Here is a 21,424-nt window from a genome sequence, read left to right on the forward strand (position 1 = left end):
TAAATGTAGTTGTCTTATTAATTCAATCAATCTGGAGGAAATGCTCATGGAGTAAGCCGGGCATGCCTATACATCTAGATAAGCTGTCCATTTTGTTGAGGGATATGGCCAAAAATAGAAAGATGTCTTTATAGCCAAATGTTGAGTCTAGTTTTACACATTCAAATTTTATTTTCTATATGTCTCTCTCTTAAAATTGGATCCTTTGTAATAGCCTATATAAGTCCAAATATTTTACCTCTGATTGATGCTGCAAATGTCCTTTAGAGGACTGTTATGTAGCCTATAGCAAAAAGCTCACATTTTTTAAGTGTAACCCTGAGGCCTTGGAAAAGCTCTTTATTAATTGAATTATCACTGGAACCTGATCTTTATATAGTAATAATCTATAACAATAGATGCATACTAAACAGATACATATATTTTCTTTGAAGAATGGATGGAGAGGAATCTACAGTTTGTAGAAGTGAAAACTAACCCTAACCCTAACCCAAATTGTATGTATTTGTACTTTTTAATATTTCTTTATTGGCTATAGTTAATTGTTTGTGGTGCTCAGCAAGCATTATTAATATTCTTCACTGTTTGCATTGTACACTTACACACACACACACACACACACACACACACACACACACACACTCCGCCCTCTGTCAACCAAAGCGATGATCCGTGAAGCCAGCAAGAAATAGCGAGCAAAAGACCAGAAGTAAGAAGATTTTGCTCATAAAATAAAAGCGTAGCCTAATATTTGTCAGGGCATATTGAGGTTATTCTGACCCATGCAGGCACATGGTTGTTCCACAGAAATGGGTAGACACCGTTCCAGGATCTCTGATATAGCTACTGTAGGTTTTGTGAAAAGTTCTTTGCATTTATTTGGCACCCCTGTGTGGCACAATTGTTAGGTCTATGCTGTTAATATGTGCTTTCAAGATTCAAGATCGAAGAGTCAATTTATTGGTCTCCTTAGAGAAATTAGTCTTGGACCATAGAGAAGATGACACGTTGCAAAAAAGCAGCTCCTGCGATGTGTTACTCGAAAAACAAAAACCGTTTCAAAGAGTTTTATTTTGAAGGCTATAACTGGAAGTCCTATTTGTAATTCTGGCGAGTTTGACCATAGCCTACAGGCTGGGAAGAAACAAAAACCGGTATTTCCACCGCCTGGGTGTCTCCTGTCATCGTCTGTCCCGATGAGCTGAAACCGTCCCGTGAAGTAGTTATCGTATGTAAATTTGATGCCACTCTCCAACCTGAACAATATCTCTAATTTCTCTGATCGTGATGGAGAACCGAAAGCGTCCGGCAGAAGCAGATTTGTCCACTGCTGACATTTTCAAAACGCCAGAGAAGAAGAGAGTGACAGAGCAGGACTCGGACTTCATGAGCTGGGGAGTGGAGCAAACGTGTGACCACCTGCGTGAGATAGGACTGGAAGAATGGCAAGATAAATTTAGAGGTCGGTATTCTGGTTTGGCTAAGTTAATAGAGTTAAATTTATTCTCATCTCACAGCTAGACAACTAGCTATGAATTATCTTCTATTGGAAAGCTGCAAGGTAACATGTAGCCTACATCATAATAACTAATTTTCAAGGCTAACGTTAGTGATAACAGAGACTGTTTAAAAGAAGAAATTAAAAGTTATGGGTGCTTGGGCACCTGCCCCTTTTCCCACTGAGCAATTTTACGTTGATTAGACGTTTAAAACACGTCTAAATGGCCATAGCAGTCTAGGCTTTAAATGGGGTTGAAAAGTGAAAGTTTATTAGATGTCTATACATAGACAATATTATCCTGGACTATATGAGAGCTACACATAGACACAATGTTGAAATTACTTCTTGTGCTCAGATAATTATCTTGTAGGCTAGTCTACAGGACTTCTCTGGTGCATATTTTTGATATTTACAGATGTTTATTCATTGTAATAATGTATTTACTGCTTGGTCTAAAATAGATCTATACATAGCCGTAATGATCCTGGGCTATATGAGAGCTAAAGCATAGACAAGACGTTGAAATCACGTCTTTTGCTCAGTGGGTTCCCTTAATTGAACAAAATGCCCCTTCCGAACTAAATTTATTATTTTATTTTAGACATTTTCCGAATAGTTAATAAATTGTAGCGATACAAGCGAAAGTATTTGAGCAACTGCAAAACACAAATGAATTGTTTGCACAGTGCACAGTGCATTGCCCCTTTCTCTGTCCTTCTGACATGTGGACGCCCCCCCCCCCCCCCGCCCGACAGAGCTGCGCTATCAACAGAATCACAGAGCAGGACGACAACGAGCCAGGGAGACCTACTGTGATAGGTATCGGTTAGTTTAATAAATATAGTTGCAGCCATTAGTTAAACCTGTTAAGAAATCACATATCCTGCAATTATTTCTTAGCATGTAGGCTGTCAATGAATCAGTGTAGCTAACTGAAACTTGGACCAAATTGACTATTGCTAGCTAGTTTGATGCTGCTGCTAATATTGACTTTCTCAGCCCAGTAGCCCAGATTCTCTCGTTTTTTTTTTCTTAACGACCACAGGTAGCTACAGTTGTCAACGCACACACAGTTGCAAGCTGTTGTGCTGCCATACGTCACACACTCATGCCATTTGGTGGACGCTTTTATCCAAAGTGCGTTGCAGTACCATGAGTGCCAAACGCCTGACCCAGACAGTATTATGTTACTAACCCTAATCAATTCAGTGAGATACAGGAGAACTATAAACTGCCAATGACATTCTGTTTCCTCCTTTGTCCAGAGCATGAAATCACTGGTGACCGGCTGAGTTATCTCTCAGAGACAGAGTTGGAGACGATGGGCATAGGGTAAGTGTGTCCTCATTTGTCCTGGTGTGGGATGTCTAAGAAAACATAACAATCCTGGCTAACCAAGGGAATTTCATTTAAAACCAGCTTCCTTGGTGTGGTAACAAATAATGGTTGACCAGAATTGCAGCCAAACAAGCCCACAGTCCCCTTTGATAGAGTTGTCATGGCAGTCCCCTTTGATAGAGTTGTCATGGTGGTGCCATTTTTTTTTTTTTTTTATATATATATTTTTTATTTATTTCACAGTTGCCAAAAAATATATACAAAATCAAAGACATGCAATTTTGCCCTCATATCCCTCCCTCTCCCCCTCTACAATCAAAGGTAATGATAATAAAAATAATAAAAATAAAAGTACATTTTAACATAATACATAACAAAAAGAAAAAAGAGTAAGATGAATGCAAACGATATGTTAATACAAATACAAATTTTGCAAATGAAGTAAATATTATTACAATAACCATAATAATAATAATAATAATAATAATAATAATAATAATAATAGGGATGTTTATAAAAGTTTCCTATCACAGCCAAGGGTTCTCAGGCCCTCACCTGCTCTCTGCAGCAACATTCATGTTAGAGCCATGTCTATTAGACACGGCTCTGATATCATCATTTTTAGTACCAGGAATACCAAGGTCTTATATTATTGACTACATTTTAGAGAAAACTTCCATGCTTGAAAGTATTGGGTTCCATAAATCTTGAAAACTTTGACCCCGTCTATATTTTTCAAAAGTTAACTTCTCCATTGGTAAAAATTCTGATATTTGGGACAGAAATGTCTTAAAAATTGGAGGAGAGTCATCCTTCCAGAATAAGAGTATACATTTCTTTGCAAAGTATGTTATTGTAATTAATAATCTACATTTCCTCCTGTCCAAAGGGAGATCTTGGGTATCGTTTAGCAAGTATAGGTTAGGTTTCATTTCAAATACCTTTTCTAGTGTTTTTTGCGTAAATGAATGGATTGAGCTCCAGAAAGTTTTCAAGCACTCACATTCCCAAAACATATGCAGAAATGTTCCATCCCCCACTTTGCATCGAGGGCACTTTATAGATATATCTTTTGAAATTTTGTTCATTTTAACTGGTGTAAGGTACAATTTATAAATAAATTTAAAATTTGCTTCTTTAATTTTATTGCTAGTAAATGTGAAATATGTACATTCGCATATGTTTGACCAGACATCTTCTTCAAAGGTCAACCCTAAATCATTCTCCCAAGTTTTCTTTAATGTCTGGAATGATGACTTTCCTCCTTTTGCAAGAACCTTATAAAATTCGCTGATCTTTCCCTTGATTGTGTCCGAAGTTAGCAACAGATCTTCGATTTCCAGTAGTTCTTTTCGCAGTTTGTTTGTTTTTATAAGTGACTGGATGACACTACGAATTTGTAAGAATTTTAAGAAGTCTTTATTAGAAATATTATATTCAGACCGTAGATCACTAAATGATTTCAATTGTATGTTTTCTTTAAAAAGATCTCTAAATTGTTTTACGCCAAGATTTGTCCATTCACTTATACCAGTCAATGTGGGATGCCTCGGTATGTCAGGATTTTGATGGATAGGGGAATACATTGTTGTACACATATTCCCACCATACTTCTTTCTACATTCTTTCCAGGTTTTCAACGTATTGAAAATGGTGAAGCTTCTTTGAATGTCTTTTATTTTTTCAAAATGGTTTATAAATATAAGAGAGCTCAAGGATAGTGGTTCCAATGAATGTTTTTCTATTTGTATCCACTGAGACTCTTGTCTCTCCAATATCCATGACACTAAATTTCTTAACTGAGCTGACCAAAAGTAATGTTGGAAATTAGGGAGCTCCAGTCCTCCCATTGATTGTGGTTTCATTAATGTAAGGAGGCTGATCCTAGGTTTTTTATTGCTCCAAATAAATTTAGAAAGATATTTATTCAATGTTTTGAAAAAAGCTACTGATAAGAAACAGGGTATCATCTGAAATAGGAAATTAAATCGTGGGAGAATATTCATTCTAATGACATTTATCCGGCCCAATAGTGAGAGGGGGAGTGTACTCCATTTTAGTAGGTCCAATTTGACCTTATCCATAAAAGGTACATAATTTTCCTTAAATAAATTGTCTAAATTTGGTGTAATATTGATACCCAGGTATTTGAAACCCTCTGGTGTCCAATTAAAGGAACAAGATGAAAGCAGTTTTTCCGTTGGCGTCAGGTGAAAAAGGGCGGCGTTAGATTTAGTAAAATTAATCTTGTAACCTGAATGAAAAGAGAACTGATTAATTGTATTCTGTAAGTGTAAAATAGATTTTTCTGGTTCTGTTATGTATAAGAGAATATCATCGGCGTACAATGAAATTTTGTGTTCATCATCACCCACTATTAAGCCCTTGATGTCTATATTGTCCCTAATACCTGACGCCAGTGGTTCGATCACCATTGCAAATAACAATGGAGACAATGGACAGCCCTGTCTAGTCCCTCTAGTGAGAGAGAAAAAGTCAGAGCAAGTACCATTGGTTATGACTGCTGCTTTTGGACATGTGTAAACCATTTTAACCCATTCAAGAAAATCATTGCCCATATTAAGTTTGTGCAACACAGAGAACAAAAAGCTCCATTCAACCCTGTCAAAAGCCTTCTCCGCATCCAATGCGAGAAGCAGAGAAGGCTCCCGACGGTTGTTGAGACAGTTTATTACATTTAGGACTCTTCTTATATTATTAGCAGCGTAACGCCCTTTTATAAAACCAGATTGATCAGGATTGATCAAATTGGGCAGAACAGCATCTAGTCTTCTTGCTAATAACTTTGTAATAATTTTATAGTCATGGTTTAAGAGACTGATAGGTCTATAAGAGGAGCACTGAGAGGTATCTTTACCACTTTTATATATGACACTAATATGGGCAAGATTCATTGACTGTGGGAGTGATTTTTTGCGACAGATATTATTAATCATGTCCATGAAAATAGGTTTGATCTCCATCCAGAACTCTTTATAAAACTCTATTGGAAAACCGTCTGGACCTGGGCTTTTATTGGAGAACATTGAGTTAATAGTTGTAATAATTTCCATTTCAGTAAATGGGGAGTTTAGCAGCTGACGATCCTGATCGGACACCTTGGGAAGGTTTATATTTTTAAGATAGTTATTTAATACATCCTGGGAATAATCCAGCTGAGACGTGTAAAGGTTGTTATAGAATTCAAAAAATGCATCATTTATGTCTTTGGGGTGATGGGTTATTTTATTATCGCTAAGTTGAATACTGGTGGTGCCATTTTTACACCGGTGGTGCTTCCCTCCTCAACCTCGGTCATACCGGTTATACCGCCTTTCACCACTAGAGGGTAGTCTGTCTGAGTGCTATCGATGTCGGGAGTCAAGAAAACCAAAGTGAAACTTAAAATTCTACAATTTGCTCCAAAATCGCATGTGTTTGTGACTGTGTTTGTGAACAGTAACACTTTTTACACCGCTCAACACGCAGATAGAGAATTAACATGAGTGCAATCCAGACTGGCATATTGCCCCTGTTTACCACTGGATTCTCACTGCTGTCACTAAGGACAAGTAATGAAGCCTATTGAAATTACCCTACTCCAAAGCTGGGTCACCATATTCCTCCCCTCATCAAAGTCCACAATTAAATGCGACTGCCAATCCCTAATAAACAGGCCCCCTCCTCAGGGTCTGGGAGCGGTTTGGGAAGGGATCAAGCCTACAATGGGCCAGCCCCCTCCTATAAGGGTCTGGACCCAAAGCAGGACCAACATCAGACGCAATAAATACAAATCTCCACAAACAAAACAACAACATTGAAAACATAGTAATAACGGCACAGAAATGACATTCATAGTAATAATCCTAAAAGGTTGTAAAAAAAAAAATACTGTTGACCCAGCATGCCTGACCCTGCCAGCCCGTTCTGGAGCTCCCGGGTGGCGCCCCGACCCTGCTTCACTGCCAGTGGCTGGGGCGGACATGCTGCTTGCACCCTCCCTGACTTTATTATTATTATCGTTATTAGTGGTGGTGATGGTGGTAGTAATAACAGCAGTAGTATTGTTTTTGTCAGGGGGTGTCAAAGGTAGTATTAGTATTAGCGTTTTTTTTATTTTTTTTATTTTTTTTTATTATTACTTATTATTACTCTATCTCCCATTCACCTTATAGACCTCTTCCTAGTCTGACAATGTGGGACACAGGCAGGCACACACACACACACACACACACACACACACACACACCAGATCAACACAGTACCCGACAACTAATGTCACTTTGCTCTCTTGTTTTCTGGCTAGACTTTTATTAATTGTCCTGTCCTGTATTTATTGTTTTGTTTTTCCTGTGTTGTCCTGTCAATGTTCTGTCTTTTGTCTTGCAATAAAATAAATAAATAAATAAGATACCATCAGGGACGACACACAAAAAAAAAAAAAAAAGTTATTGAATTAGATAATTGAACCGTGTCGCAGTGCTCCAGTGCATAGAATTGAACACAGGGTCTGTGCTTGTTCTCACTCTCTCTAGGCCCCTTGGTGTCCGTCTGCAAATTCTACGCAGTCTCAGGAAGCTCTGGGAGATAGCAGTGGAGCCAAACAAGGTAACATGTACATCATAATAACTCATTTTCAAGGCTGTAGTGATAACAGAGACAGACTATTTAAAAGAAGAAAGGCTTGTAGGATAAACAGCAAGGAGCGTCAAACATACCAGGGTCAGTAAAGGAACCATCACAACCACATAGCATACATTATGGAAGTGAATTGTTCTAAAAAAATAAAAATAAAATTTTTTTTTAAAAAGTGTTGTACTTCCTTTTTTCTGTTCTTTTGTTGGGAGGTTTAAAAAAGAGAAAAAGGGAAGAGAGGGTGAAGAAGAAGAATGAAGAAAGACTAGTTTCCTGATCTCAGAAGGGAAATTGTCTCTTTGCTTCCCCCTTCCAGTGATATTAGATTGCACAGTCAGCTATAAAACAGCACCCTTGGAGTTGGGAGGGATCTTGGTAGGACACGTTAGCAGGGAGGGCACAGGGCTTGAAAAACCCGTTCCACAACCACTGTATGACCATCCTGCTACCAACCTGAAACCAACACATGAGCTTTTGATGCATCAGCCACCAAAAACCATCAGCTTTCCAACCGGTCACCCTGCCTCCCAAAAGACAGGCACAGAGACCAATTTTAAATTGGCACTCTTGGCTGATAAATAATGGAGGAAGTGTGTGCATTTTATTATTGTATAATCGTAGCTGTTTGTTGTGCTGTTTTCTACCAGGTGTTTAATGATCCCATCCATGGGCATGTGGAGATACACCCACTTCTCATCCGAATCATAGACACACCCCAGTTCCAAAGACTACGAAACATCAAGCAGCTGGGAGGGACCTACTATGTCTTCCCTGGAGCGTCTCACACCCGCTTTGAACACTCCATTGGGTATGTCCATGTGTGTTTTCAGATAGATGTGTATGGATTCAACACATTATATAAAAGAACAATTGAACACATATAATATCATAACATATACCCATATAACTAAAATTAGTTGATAAGGAGTCAATGCCTTGACAGAGTGCAATAAAAGGTCACTCGTCAGTGCAAAATACAAAGTTCACAGGCAAACGATGCTACATAATTTCATATGAAATTAAGCAGTCTGAATGCAGCAGGGAAAAATGAGTCACTGGCTCTTTAACTCTTAAGTCCAGGAACTGTAAAGCAGTACCCAGAGGGCATCAACTCACAAATGTGACTAGGGCAGTTGTCTGCTTTAGGCATTAGTTGTGTTTGTGTTGCTCTATCTGTTGAGTGCTGATGGTTTTTAGTGGCTGATGCATCAAAAGCTTGTGTTAGTTCCAGGTTGGCAGCAGGATGGTCACACAGTGGTTGTGGAACAGGTTGTTCTGTTGTTTATGCCCTGGTGCAGGGTGGGATACCTAGCAGGACGGCTTGTACAAGCTCTGAATGAGAGGCAGCCAGAACTCAACATCACTCCCAGAGACATCCTTTGTGTGCAGATCGCTGGTCTCTGTCATGACCTGGGTGAGTTAAGAAACACACACACACACACACACACACACACACTGCCATCCTCACATATAACAGCTTTTGTCTATTATTAGTAGCTTGGTGTGGTTAAAGCTATATGTGATAACTTGGCAGGTCAGCGGCTACTCTGGTCAGAATTCGCAACTGTAATGATGTCAGACAACAAACAAGCGTGTGCTTATTGATCACATAAACACTCATGAGACTGTAGGGTGCTTGCGAAAAAACGCTCTTGTAGAATACTTCTCACAAAAGCTAATGGGCTAATGTATAGCTATGATTCTAACACAGGTAGTTTGTATTAGCATCTACTAACATAGTACCCAGATGTTACGTAAAACGTATCACTTCCCATGCGACACTACTATTTCCCGCCAGTGCACTATCCAATACACCACCACTCAGAATTGGCTGTTTCAGCAGGTCTCATGTTACACTAATGGTTTCGTTGGAGCCTGGGAAGGCCAACTCCAACACTAATAGCAATTAAAAGTGAAAAAAATCATTACATAGAGCTTTAAGAGTCAGAATGAAACTGAAACTGTAGGTTCAGTAGCTTCTATTTTATACAAGACCTGGTAAGATATAAACGTGTATAGTGTAATACACACACAAACAAATCAGTAATTCTCTCAATATCCATTGTTATCCAGGACATGGGCCTTTTTCCCATATGTTTGATAAGATGTTCATCCCCAGAGCACGTCCAGAAATTACATGGAAGGTGAGAAACTATCCCCCCATTTCTATTATTTGTTTGTTATCTTTTTTTGTTTTGTTTCTATAGTCCCTGGTCATATATCATTAATGGCTACCTACAATTAAAAGCAAATATAAAAAAACACAACCAGAGGACAACATTAAAGAAGATACACAAGACGACATGTAGCAGAGTATCAGTGATAGGACAACACTTTAGTAGAGAATATAAGGAAATAGGCATGCTCACTGAGAACAAGCACGCACACTATGATGCACATTAGTAAAATGTGACAGGAAAGCATTTACTAAGCACTCCAACCTTGATTACTTGGATACAAGCAGTGTATATCAATTGTTAGAAAAAACATGAGCAGACAAGCAGGAGTGTTCAGTTGGAAAGGTGGCAGCAGAAAGAGCCATCCTAATTTAGTGCTGGCATGTTTGATTAGTAATGAACCTAGATCTTAACTGACTAGAAAAACTGGTATGTATTAATTTATTTGGAAAGTGCTGGCACCAGGCTGGCACAGAGTTCCAGTACTGCGATTGAAAGGGCAGAATGACTAACTGCACTTTTGTCAGTGGAATAATGCAGTTTTCATTTTCAGTGATTAGTGAGTGTCCACTGACCAAAACAGGAAACATCTGCTGTTAATATGTTCAAGCAGGCGCTGTTTTAAACCAGTGTTAGATACCTCAGATTCTTAAGCACCCATCCATCCACAACCACAATAATCCAGCCCAAACATGCTGTTGAATTGCCCAATTTCAGAATGGGGAAGGATAATTGTTCAAAGGAGACAGGAATAGCATCTCAATTCAGTTAAATAGCTTATTGGCTATTCTCTAGCTAACCAGAAGCTAAAACGTTCAAAAAGCTTGACCTGACCTCTCCCGTGTTCTTAAAACAGGAGGGGCATGACAAGCTGCCACTGATTTAAACCAATTAAGATACTTCAGAAAACATGACAAATGTTGTAATTAATTTTATTTGTCGCAGTGTGTGACATTTTATATATATTTGGTTTTGATATGTCAAATAAATCAAATCAAAAATTTAAGGCTGATCTACTAAGCAATTACTGTCAGTTGACTAGTAAGCACAATGGTTGTCAGCTAAGATAGTGATTACAGTGTTTGGGCTGATAAGGTTCTGTGATAAGAACTGTTAGTCATGGTGTCATTATGTAAGTTATGACCGCAGATCTGTCATTGGCAAACGTGAGAGAGATAAGCACCATTAAAGTTTGTATCCTGGACTCTGTCATTCTAGATAAGCTCATCTAGAGCTGTTTGATTAGTGAGTCAGTTTGGTTTCAATATGAAATTGTGAATGTGCACTTTCTCATCTTAATATGCGTCTGTGTGTTTGTGTTGCAGCATGAGACGGCTTCTCTAGCCATGTTTGACTACCTGGTGAGTAATAATGGCCTGGAGCCGGTGATGAAGCAGCATGGCCTGGTGTTGCCTGAGGACCTGGTCTTCATCAAGGAGCAGATCGATGGACCCCTGGACACCAAAGCCTCTCTCAGCCAGGAGGCGCCGGTCAGTCGTTATCACACACTACATGTGTGTATAGACTTTTAAGCATTAGACAATATAGAGTGTGTGACTGATTGATCGGGCAGATTTGTATGTACTGTGCTATTTTGACCATGAGCACTTTATTTTGTTACATATTGCTAAATGTTACAGACATAGAGTCATCATACAATAGTCATTCCAGTGTGAAATTGGTATAGCTAGCTAATCATAATTGGTACACCAGGCCATGTCTAATGTCACTGTTGTGCTGCTGTCTCCACAGTGGCCGTACAAGGGTCGGTCAGAGGACAAGTCCTTCCTCTATGAAATCGTGGCCAACAAAAGAAATGGCATTGATGTGGATAAGTGGGACTACTTTGCCAGGTGGGGCTCATTGATTAATTAGGATAATTCACTTTTTACTATGGACTGATGAACAATTTATTCACCTTATCCAATATTCTTTTGATTAGTTAGACTTAGGTCTTGTCCACACTAATCCAGGTAAATTTGAAAATGCATCTTTATTTCTCTGTTTTGGCCTTCCATCCACACTAAGACAACGTTTTTGTCCATTGAAAATGGAGCTTTTTGAAAACGCTCTCCAAAGTGGATACATTTGAAAACGCTGGTTTCGTGTTGTAGTGTGGGCGGGGAAAACGGGGCTTTTCCAAAACGCTATATTATTAACGTTATAACGTCTATATTCTCCATGGCTTTGGCGGTGTTGTAGTCGTTCGTTACTTTCAAAAGCAGCTCAACTTCATTGTCTGTCCAGACAAAGAAGTCTGGCTTGCTTTTGTCCCTCTTTTGTCGTGATTTGGACATCTTCTTGGCGCTTAAGGCACTCTGCTACTGCAGCTGTGACAGCACTTCCATAAACAGTGGTAACAACATAAAGGTCATAGGTCAGAGGCTTGCGCATGCCCAATAGGGTAGATTTCACAGTTTTCCTATCTTTTTCGTGTATCAATGTGGACGTGAATCTTTTAGAAAATGGAAATGCTAGTATGGACAGAAACGCAAACAACACAACACTGATTAGTGTGGACAAGGCCTTAATTTGTTTAGTATTCTCTTCATATATCTCTCACTCATCTCTCCTCAGGGACTGCTACCACCTGGGCATCCAGAATAACTTTGACTATAGTCGCTTCCTCCAGTTTGCCAGGGTGTGTGTGGTGGATGGGAAGAAGCACATCTGTACCAGAGACAAGGTGCTGACCATGCAGCCCCCACTTTAAGATCTGATTTAAACAGCAATCCATTCAGATTATTAGTTGTGACTAAACTAGATGTGAATTCCCTCAACAGGAGGTAGACAATGTGTATCACATGTTCCACACAAGGTACTGGCTCCACAGAAGAGCCTACCAACACAGAGTGGGCCACATCATAGAGACCATGTGAGTGCTCTGCCTACATTAGTACTTTGGCAACATTTACTGTTATTTGGTGTTTTGTCTCATGTAGCTTCTCGCCTTTGGTCTGTGATTCACTATCTTGTGTGATACATAAATGTTCTCAAAAATGACATGTTTGGGCTTGATTATCCAGGATCACAGAGGCCTTCTTAAAAGCAGACAAAAACATGGAGTTCGAAGGTTCAGGGGGGAAGATGTTCACCCTCTCCACGGCCATAGATGACATGGAGGCCTACACCAAGCTGACAGGTCAGTAGAGGCCACTGTGTCCTCTTAGCTCATGTTTGTAGGACACTAAATGAGGAGATAGGCAGGATACACCAGCACCATCTGTGCCAGAGTTAGTAAATAATAATAAATGATTATCTTCCAAAATATGCTGGATTGACCAGACTGCATCTTCAGTATCATCACTGCCTGTACTTTCACAGTGGAAATAATTGGAGAGGACTTTTTATCCAAGTGCATCACCTTAGATATATAGAGTGATATCGAGCAGTTTCCCATTTCACATGACTGTTTTCTGGATTTTCAATGCTAGATGTCTCTTAATTTCTTACAACTGCATACACAAACGGTACATCTAATGTTAATGCTCACTCAAATCTGTAACCATCTTGGCCAGCTCTCGACTAATGTTTTCTGAAACTGTAGGAATCTTGTTATTTTCGACTCCTAAGTCTGGAAGGAGACTAGTTGTGCAGTTGTGTTTCTACAACTCTGGAGACTTTCCAGAATTTTTGCTTTTTTTCTTAGTCACTAGGAAACTATGAGTCATGCTTTTATTTTGTCATGGCTTAACTATTGTTTAGTCCCTGAAACTTGCCTTTCTTACCCAGAGAGAATCTCCAGATTACAGTTAGTCCAACATGCTGCAGCTCGGCTACTGGCAAAAAGAATAGAATAGAATAGAATAGAATAGAATAGAATAGAATAGAATAGAATAGAACAACAAGTATAATAAACTCCTCTCTTAATTTAGGCATCTTCCCCACAGCTTTCAAGACTTCAATGGTAAAGCCTCTCCTCAAGTAATCAAATCTAGATTACTCAGAGCTAAACAATTACAGACCCATTTCTAATCTACCTTTCCTTGGTAAACTTTCAGAGAAAATTGTTTTTAATCAACTACTTGTTCATCTAACCAATAACGGCATTTTAGAAAATCTCCAATCTGGTTATCGAGCAAACCACAGCACAGAGACTGCCCTACTGAAAGTTGTAAACGACCTGAGAATTATTGTGGATGCAAACAATGTTGCTGTCCTTCTTCTCTTAGACCTCAGTGCAGCATTCGATACAATCGACCACGATATTTTAATTGACAGACTTGAGAAATGGTTGGGTGTCTCTGACCGTGTATTAGCTTGGTTTCAGTCATATTTAACTGATAGACAGTTTTTTGTCAGCCTGGGTGCTTATGTATGAGAGACTCATGGTATTGAATATGGCATTCCTCAAGGAAGTATTCTCGGCCCAATTTTGTTTTCATTATATATGCTCCCACTTGGAAATATTATTAACCATCACCATGTCAATTACCATTTGTATGCTGATGATACATAATTGTACATCTCTGTCTCGCCAAATGACCCCAATGCACTGCATGCTCTCATTGCCTGTCTCACGGACATTAATGTATGGATGGGTAAAAACTTTTTAAAGCTAAATGAGGAAAAAACTGAGATTCTTTTAATAGGACCCGCAAGAGAAAAACTGCACTCAATGCTTGGTGGTCTTAGCAAAGAGATTAAAACTAACATTGCAAACTTGGGAGTGATTTTAGACTCTGATTTAAATATGAATTCTCATTTTAACAAGGTCATTAAAACATCCTTTTTTCATTTTAGGAATATCGCCAAAGTCAGACCTTTTTTTAACTCAGAAAGATGCTGAAATACTCACTCATGCTTTTATCACTAGCTGTTTAGACTATTGTAATTCCCTTTTTACTGGATTACCTAAAAAGTCTATAAGAAAACTACAGCTGGTTCAGAATGCTGCGGCCAGAGTCTTAACCAAAACAAAGAAAATGGATCACATTACCCCACTGCTTAAGACACTGCACTGGCTACCTGTATCTTTTAGAATTGATTTTAAAGTTCTTTTACTTGTTTATAAAGCTTTAAATGACCTTGCTCCTCCCTACATCAGAGATGTGCTTTCATTTTATGTTCCAGCCAGATCACTAAGGTCCTCCACCGCTCTTCTTTTAGATGTTCCTTATGTGTCCCATAAAAGTACCGGTGAGAGTGCCTTCTGTGTTTATGCCCCTAAACTGTGGAACACACTGCCTCTGGATATTAGAATGGCAAGCTCTCTTGGTATTTTTAAAAGGAAATGAAAGACCTATCTTTTTAATCTGGCTTTTAATTTGGAGCAATGTTATAGCCTTAGTTTTTAAGTTCTAATCACTGGTTTTTACTTTCGTCCCTGGTGTTTATTTTATTGTATTTTTATTTTATTGACTCTTATTTATTGATTTTTTAAAACATTTTATTGTTTTATTGTTGTAATTTTGCTATGTGAAGCACTTTGGGCTGTATGCTTGTATGAAAGGTGCTATATAAATAAAGTTGAGTTGAATAGAATAGAATAGCAACTTTATTGTCTTTATTGGGAAATTTGGGTTGCAGTGTTACACATTTGAAGTGTTCACTCTAAGTATAAAAACACAAAGAGCAACAACAATAAAAAGAATAGAATAAATGGACAATGGACATCATCAATATGCAATACACTGTGCACTATGCAAGTGTTGTGTATGGAGATGGCATTCAGCCAGAGCGATAGGCCAGACCAGCTGGAGTGGGTTATTAAGTTATTAAGGATATGACTAGGAGGATGAAAGACTGTTTAGTTCTGTTTTATTTTTATGCCGGGGTCTGGAACCTACAGCCAGAGGGGAGTGAGACAAATTCTGCAAACAGGGTGTGACTGGGGTTTGAAAAATTTTGTATGTGTTTGTCTAGTGCCCAGACCTAACTGATTTGACCCTATTAGTTTGCTATCTGTGGTGGTAATTTTTCTTAGTGCATTTTTCTGTGTAACAGTAGCATTTCCAAACCAGCTGTCAGGGGGGCAGAGACTAGGACCCAAATGCAAAAACCGGCAGCGAGAGGAGCTGGTACAAGCAAGAGATTTAATGAAAAAAGCCAAGGCAGAAGTACAAAACAAAAGAATCCAAAAAGGGAAAAAAACAAAACAGGCCGACAGGCAAAAGGAAAAACAAAAACCAAACCTGGCCGGTAACTAGGCAGAATATCTCCACATGGAACACACAACAGGTAACAGAAGACAGAGCTGAACACAGGTAACAGAAGACAGAGCTAACACGACAGGTAACCAAAGACAACAAACTCGCAAAGACTACAATGAACAGAGACAAGATATACAAACAGACTGATTAAACAAATGAGGGACAGCTGGCTGGCAGGGGAGAGTCCGGGAGGTGATTGGAGGAAAGCAGGCTGGTGAAAGGGGAACAAGGTAACCGGGCTAATGGGCTGACGGAAGACAGGTGTGGTGGAAGCAGGAGGGGGAGAACAGGTGAAGAGGGAAAGTCTGAGGACATCTGGTGGACAGGTGGAGAATGGCAGGACTGGGGAGTGAAGAGTGAAGGGAGAGAGAGGCAGGTCAGGAGGTGAGGCAGGAAATGGGACAGCCAGTCCCATGACACCAGCAAATAATACAGAAAGTTAAAACATTTTCAACAAAGGATTTGTAAACAGAGTGAAAAGTTTGCAGTCCACATTAAAAGTTCTCAGTTTTTTGAGGAAGTACAGTCTCCACCGCAGCTTTTTGTCCAGTATGACACCCAGATATTTGTACTGCCCCTTGATAACTGTACTGTATTGGATGTGGGTGAGGGCTCTTTCCTAAAGTCAATCTACTTAGTTTTGAGTGTTTTATTCAGTTTTCCTATCTTAAACTTGTTTACAAATGCTTAAACAAGTTACTTCCAGAGAACCTAAGTAGATGCATTAGTAGACAAGAGAGCAATCGAGGAACCAGAAGCGTAACTGAGGGAAACTGCAGGGAACCACACTGTAGGACTGCTTTTGCACAATCAGCATTCTCCGTAAAGGGTACCAAACTCTGGAGTAAACTACCAACTGAAATAAAAGTAATTAAAGCAACCTTGAAAGGTATTCACAGCGCGCGACCGCCTAGTACAGCGATCGCCTACTACAGCGATCGCCTACTACAGCGACTGCCTCTGAACATCACTCAGGACCGGTGTCCACAAGCAATCAGGAGTGAATCCGAGTCACGGTTTATGAGTAGATGCTGTTGAGCGTTAGCGGTTAGCTTAACACAAATTGGAATCGGTACCGTGTTGTCGTTCTTTGGGCTATCAACACCAAACTTGGTACAGTCCCTAAGGATGTTGTCACTGATGTAGCCACCAAGTTTCATAGGCCACTGTGAAGTGGACTTGTGACAGATTGAATAATGTCAGAATGTGATTGGCTGATAACTCTGCCATTCTTTACCCGATCATTACGAAAGGTTTTATTTTTATTTGGGGATGTGCATGGACCATGCATACCAAATATGGTGTCATTTGGAGTTACAGTTCAGGAAAAGAAGATTGTCAAAGGTTTTACAAAATGTCCAAGATGGCGGCCAATCTACCCAGATGGACCTTATGGGTCCTAATTGCAAATTTGTTCAGCATGCCAAATGACAGCTATATACCAAGTTTCAAGTGTGTAGGCCAAACGGGCCGGCCGGGGTGACTGACTGCATGTTATAGCGCCCCCTGTGGCAAAACCGCTCGGACACCTGCTTACTGGGGTTTGGTATGTGCGCGCCAAATTTGAAAACTTTTGACCAATCAGACGCTGAGCTAGAGCCAATTACAATAGGGGAATAATAATAAGAATCTGACCAGAAACAATAGGTCATGCTGTGAATACCTAATTAAGGATGTTAAAATGTTTAACTCAAAAGTCAAGAACTGGCTGAAATCTAATCAGGCTTGTACTCACTTGTAGCCAGTCTTTATATTATCTTCTAATCTTATATAATATGTAATCTTAAGATTGAATGATTACGACGTAAAACAACCAGTTGGTTGGATGTGCATTTCTGAATCTCTTCTTTGTTGTCGTGTGGTGTTATGTGTGTACATTTTGTGATGTTGTGTAATTGTGTGCTGAACATAAGAGACTCCCGCACACTGTCTACACTTGTAATTAAAACATTCATTAGAAAATAAGCAATGTTTGTCAGGCAAAAAAAAAAAAAAAAAAGGTTTCAGTACCGAAACATTGCTTATTTTCTAATAAACATTTTAATTACAAGTGTAGATAGTGTGCGGGAGTCTCTTCTTATGTTCCCAGTCCTCTCCTACGCACCTGTCTCCCGGTATAGGTGTGCAAAAAACCTAGCTTCCTTGTGTAATTGTGTGCTGTCATCCATGGAGGGGAAGGAGATACTGTGCACGAGGAGCCTCAAACACCACACTTCAAACATCACTTCAAAACGCGGTGAGAAAGTTCCAATTGACAGAACACGATTCACTCGTCTCCTCCCCTTCCTCGCATCTTCTCCTCGTTTCCTCCATGACCTTTTACTGAGGAGTTGAGGAGGAGATGCGAGGTGAGGAGAAATCGTTATCAAATGGAACGCACCTAAGATATCGGCCCTCCCACAATCTGCTCAGTGCTCTCCTGTGTGGGAGAGAGCGCTGTCCCTGGTGCTGAAGCTCAACTGAGCCATCTTGCTGGGCTGAGACGCCCGGCCATGAAATGAATACATTTGTGACCTTTGTTGTCTTTGATTTGGTCTATCTGACCTGTCTTCTACTCTGTCTCTCTGTCTGACATATAGACCATGTGTTTGAAGAAATACTCAACTCCTCTCCCTCTTCTCGCCCGGAGCTGAAAGATTCAAGGCAGATTCTACAAAACATTGTCTATCGGCGCCTCTACAAGTTTGTGGGCCAAACTCTGCCAAACGCTGACAAACCTCTGATGGGCACAAAGGTGTGTGCTCGTGTCTTTGTGTGTCTCTACTGGTGTATACATGTCCATGTGTATATGTCATCTGTTTATCTGTAGCTGTGGTTACAATTGACATTTTGATTTGATTTTTTGAGAACTAATTTTAAAGATCATCCACACTTGGGTTAGAAATAGCTGTTATTCAGCTTTTGTGGTTGTACTTTTTTTGTGTCTACATTATTTTCCCCTGCTCTCTCTATGTGTTTGCATTGCCTGCATTCATATTGCGCCTGGATTGCATCCAGACTACATAGAATTCCTATCACAATGCGAGCCTGACCACTCCCATATCTGGTTTTGAAGATGTGAGCAAAATCCAATTCTTGTGCATCTGGGCCTGTCACTTAATGTGTCCTGGCATGACGGAATAAGTCACATTGAAAAGTCAACCGGATAGCCTATATGCTTTAAAATGTATGGGTCTCTTACATCTATCACTCCCATCTCTCGCTCTCTCTTTCCTCCCTTAGGATGAGTGGGCACGTGCTATGGCCACATCCAAGCCTCCGTGTACCGTCAATCTGCAGCCGGAGGACTTTGTAGTCAGTGTGAGTATCTAGTCTGATTTCTTTAAATCTCATAAAATCCATTTACTGATCACTCCAAAATGGGGAATTCACTTTCGTTGAGGTTTTGAGTTTCATTGATTATTGTTCGATTTGTAGACTCCCTTTTATGCTCTACTTGTGGAGAGACTTCTCTCCCTTGTCTTTTAGGTAATTAAAATGGACTATGGGATGAAGAAAGAGAACCCCATCAACAATGTGCGGTTCTACTGTAAGAATGACACTACCAAAGCCATGGAGATATGCGAGAACCAGGTCAGAACTAAAGCAATGACCACAAAAATTTAAATCATGGTCTTTCTTTGTGTGAGCTACTTACAGCTTTAAATTGCTGATTGCTCAACACTTGTCTTTTCTTTTTAATGCATAGCAGCTGTTGGTCACTACCTCTGATTGGTTGTTTTACTGCTGTTGTTCCTTGCAGTAGTCTTAAGTTTATGCCTTAAAGTGGACACTGTACTCTGTCAGATGTCTAAACTTCTACCAGAGCGCTTCGAGGAGCAGTTGATCAGGGTCCACTGTAAGAAGACTGATGACAGGAGCCTGCAGGCAGCCAAGAAGCACTTTGAACAGTGGTGCAAGGACATGAATTTGCCAGAGCCTCAGGTAATATACGCTCAAGTTAGATGCTAAAATGTATTGAATTGTCAAATTTTACAATGTATGACCAGGGGTGCTGTTAGTAGAGGGGAAGAGGGAGGTACTTGCAGGGTGCCTGAAGCTGGAGGGGCCCTTCAGAAAGGTAAGTGGATTTTGTCCAGTCCCTCTGGTCGAAGGTCCTGAGCAAGCTGTATAGGATCCTGGGCCTCAGCATCCCCCCTAAACCCTGTCGTCTCATTGCTAGGCGACCTATCAACTGAGGATTTTATATAAATAAAATAAACTATTGCCTAAGAGGTTATACTACTTAATTTGAAAGACTGAACAACACTATCCATAACCCATTGGTTGAACCTATTGACAGAACACTCAACTTTAGAAAAACTCAAAATCTAAAAATCTAAAAGACAAAATCAAATCTTTCCAAGTAGGGCTGAAAGATCTTGACAAAACAATCTAATTGCGATTATTTGACAGAATATTGCAATTGCGATTGCAACTGCGATTCATATCATCACAAGTTTTACTTGTCATAATTTTTTTTAAATTTTAAAATTGTTTTAAGTAAAGTGATTTTGTTAAAAAAAATAGATGTTTGAGTATGATGAAAGGTTTTCACCAATATTGCTCTTGATTCCTGGAACAAAGATTACCTGGAGCACTAAAACACCTTGTTAAGAAATCCATTTTAGACACTCCTCTCTCTTAAGCAATAAATTCTGCGATTTGGAAATTGCAGAAGTTCATATTGCGATTTCTTTCTTTTTTTTTGATTAATTGTTCAGCTCTAATTCCAGGCTACCTGGTCCCCTTTTCTGCAGTTTCTTGAGAGCCGATTTTCTCTCCACTTCTGGCCCCATAATAAGCCCTAAAAACATTCAGGGCGTGGGCAGGGAAGGAGCAGTGGGTCAGGAGCCCAGAATTCCTACCAGTGTGTACTGCAACCTAATACCTCGCTTTAATAATGTTAAATTGTGTGTTGCATTCTAACTGATATGTTTGTATCATTTTTGCACTCTCAGGTTGGAGACGTAATCGAGCTCACCCCTGCGAAAGATAGCCGGATGAACAAGAATGGGGGTGGTGAAGATGGACAAGAGAAGGCCAAAACCAATCTTTTCAAGTAAGAGGAAGAGCGCAAGCATCCCCTGTTTAGGAGGGATGCTTGCGGGGAAAGTCTGTTACTTTGAGTGAAAATTGTATATTTCTACAAGGCGAGTGTGTTGATGAGCACAGCAAGGCTGAAGATGACGAGTACTGTTTGAAGTACTGAACACTGTGTTTTTACTCCAAAAAGAAAAAACTCAAGAGTTTCAAAAAAGACATGAGGATGCATTATTGCATATTCAGGGCCTGTACTCAGGGTTTTTGTTGCACTAAAATAGAGCTCTGTCCACATGCCAAGGATTATACATATTATACCTTTGTTTTAGTTTTTTTTTTTTTTATCCATTTTAATTTGGGATCCCCTTTCCTTTGGCAGTTGTATTTGTCACATTTTAAGTTGTGTCCTCATTTATTTTATATCATGCTTGTACCAGTAACCCACTATCATGTGATCATATCATTACGGGTCAAAATAAGAAAAATATGAGTGCATATCAAGCTCTATCTTTCTACATCCTGGCTGTGTCTTCTTCAGTCACACATCATTTTATTATTAACCATCATAACCATTCAGGTGTTTGTAGTTAAAAGTTACT

The 21,424-nt window shown here is 39.6% G+C and overlaps 1 protein-coding gene across 3 annotated transcripts; it reads left to right on the forward strand.

Moving 5' to 3' along the window:
* Positions 1-1,205: 1,205 nt before the first annotated feature.
* LOC139663758 (deoxynucleoside triphosphate triphosphohydrolase SAMHD1-like) lies at positions 1,206-21,424 on the forward strand. 3 transcript variants are annotated; one of them, XR_011696728.1, is made up of 16 exons: positions 1,206-1,462; positions 2,767-2,833; positions 7,375-7,447; positions 8,122-8,282; positions 8,773-8,888; positions 9,548-9,618; positions 10,977-11,141; positions 11,404-11,504; positions 12,229-12,337; positions 12,435-12,526; positions 12,678-12,793; positions 18,383-18,537; positions 19,026-19,103; positions 19,272-19,376; positions 19,609-19,727; positions 20,744-20,867. XR_011696728.1 is itself a non-coding variant. In XM_071542486.1 (16 exons), the coding sequence occupies exons 1-16, from the start codon at positions 1,288-1,290 to the stop codon at positions 20,846-20,848; spliced, it is 1,827 nt and encodes a 608-aa protein (XP_071398587.1). In that variant the 5' UTR covers positions 1,206-1,287; the 3' UTR covers positions 20,849-21,424. The 3 variants fall into 3 exon arrangements, 2 of the variants coding, with proteins under 2 accessions (XP_071398587.1, XP_071398588.1); XM_071542486.1 differs by having other exon boundaries at positions 19,590-19,727; positions 20,744-21,424; XM_071542487.1 differs by lacking the exons at positions 18,383-18,537; positions 19,026-19,103; positions 19,272-19,376; positions 19,609-19,727; positions 20,744-20,867 and adding an exon at positions 14,395-14,889.

This window comes from Centroberyx affinis, unplaced genomic scaffold (assembly GCF_046629955.1).
Source record: "Centroberyx affinis isolate AG114_WGS23_722 - 3 ecotype Tasmania unplaced genomic scaffold, CSIRO-AGI_Caff_v1 ptg004114l_1, whole genome shotgun sequence".
NCBI classification, from domain to species: Eukaryota; Metazoa; Chordata; class Actinopteri; order Beryciformes; family Berycidae; genus Centroberyx; species Centroberyx affinis.

Bases quoted from the DNA above. Each gene is read 5' to 3' on its own strand.
- LOC139663758 (XM_071542486.1), top strand. From the start codon at position 1,288: ATGGAGAACCGAAAGCGTCCGGCAGAAGCAGATTTGTCCACTGCTGAC. The intron at 11,142-11,403 runs GTCAGTCGTTAT...CTGTCTCCACAG, and splicing joins CTCTCAGCCAGGAGGCGCCG to TGGCCGTACAAGGGTCGGTC. The intron at 19,377-19,589 runs GTCAGAACTAAA...GTACTCTGTCAG, and splicing joins TGGAGATATGCGAGAACCAG to ATGTCTAAACTTCTACCAGA.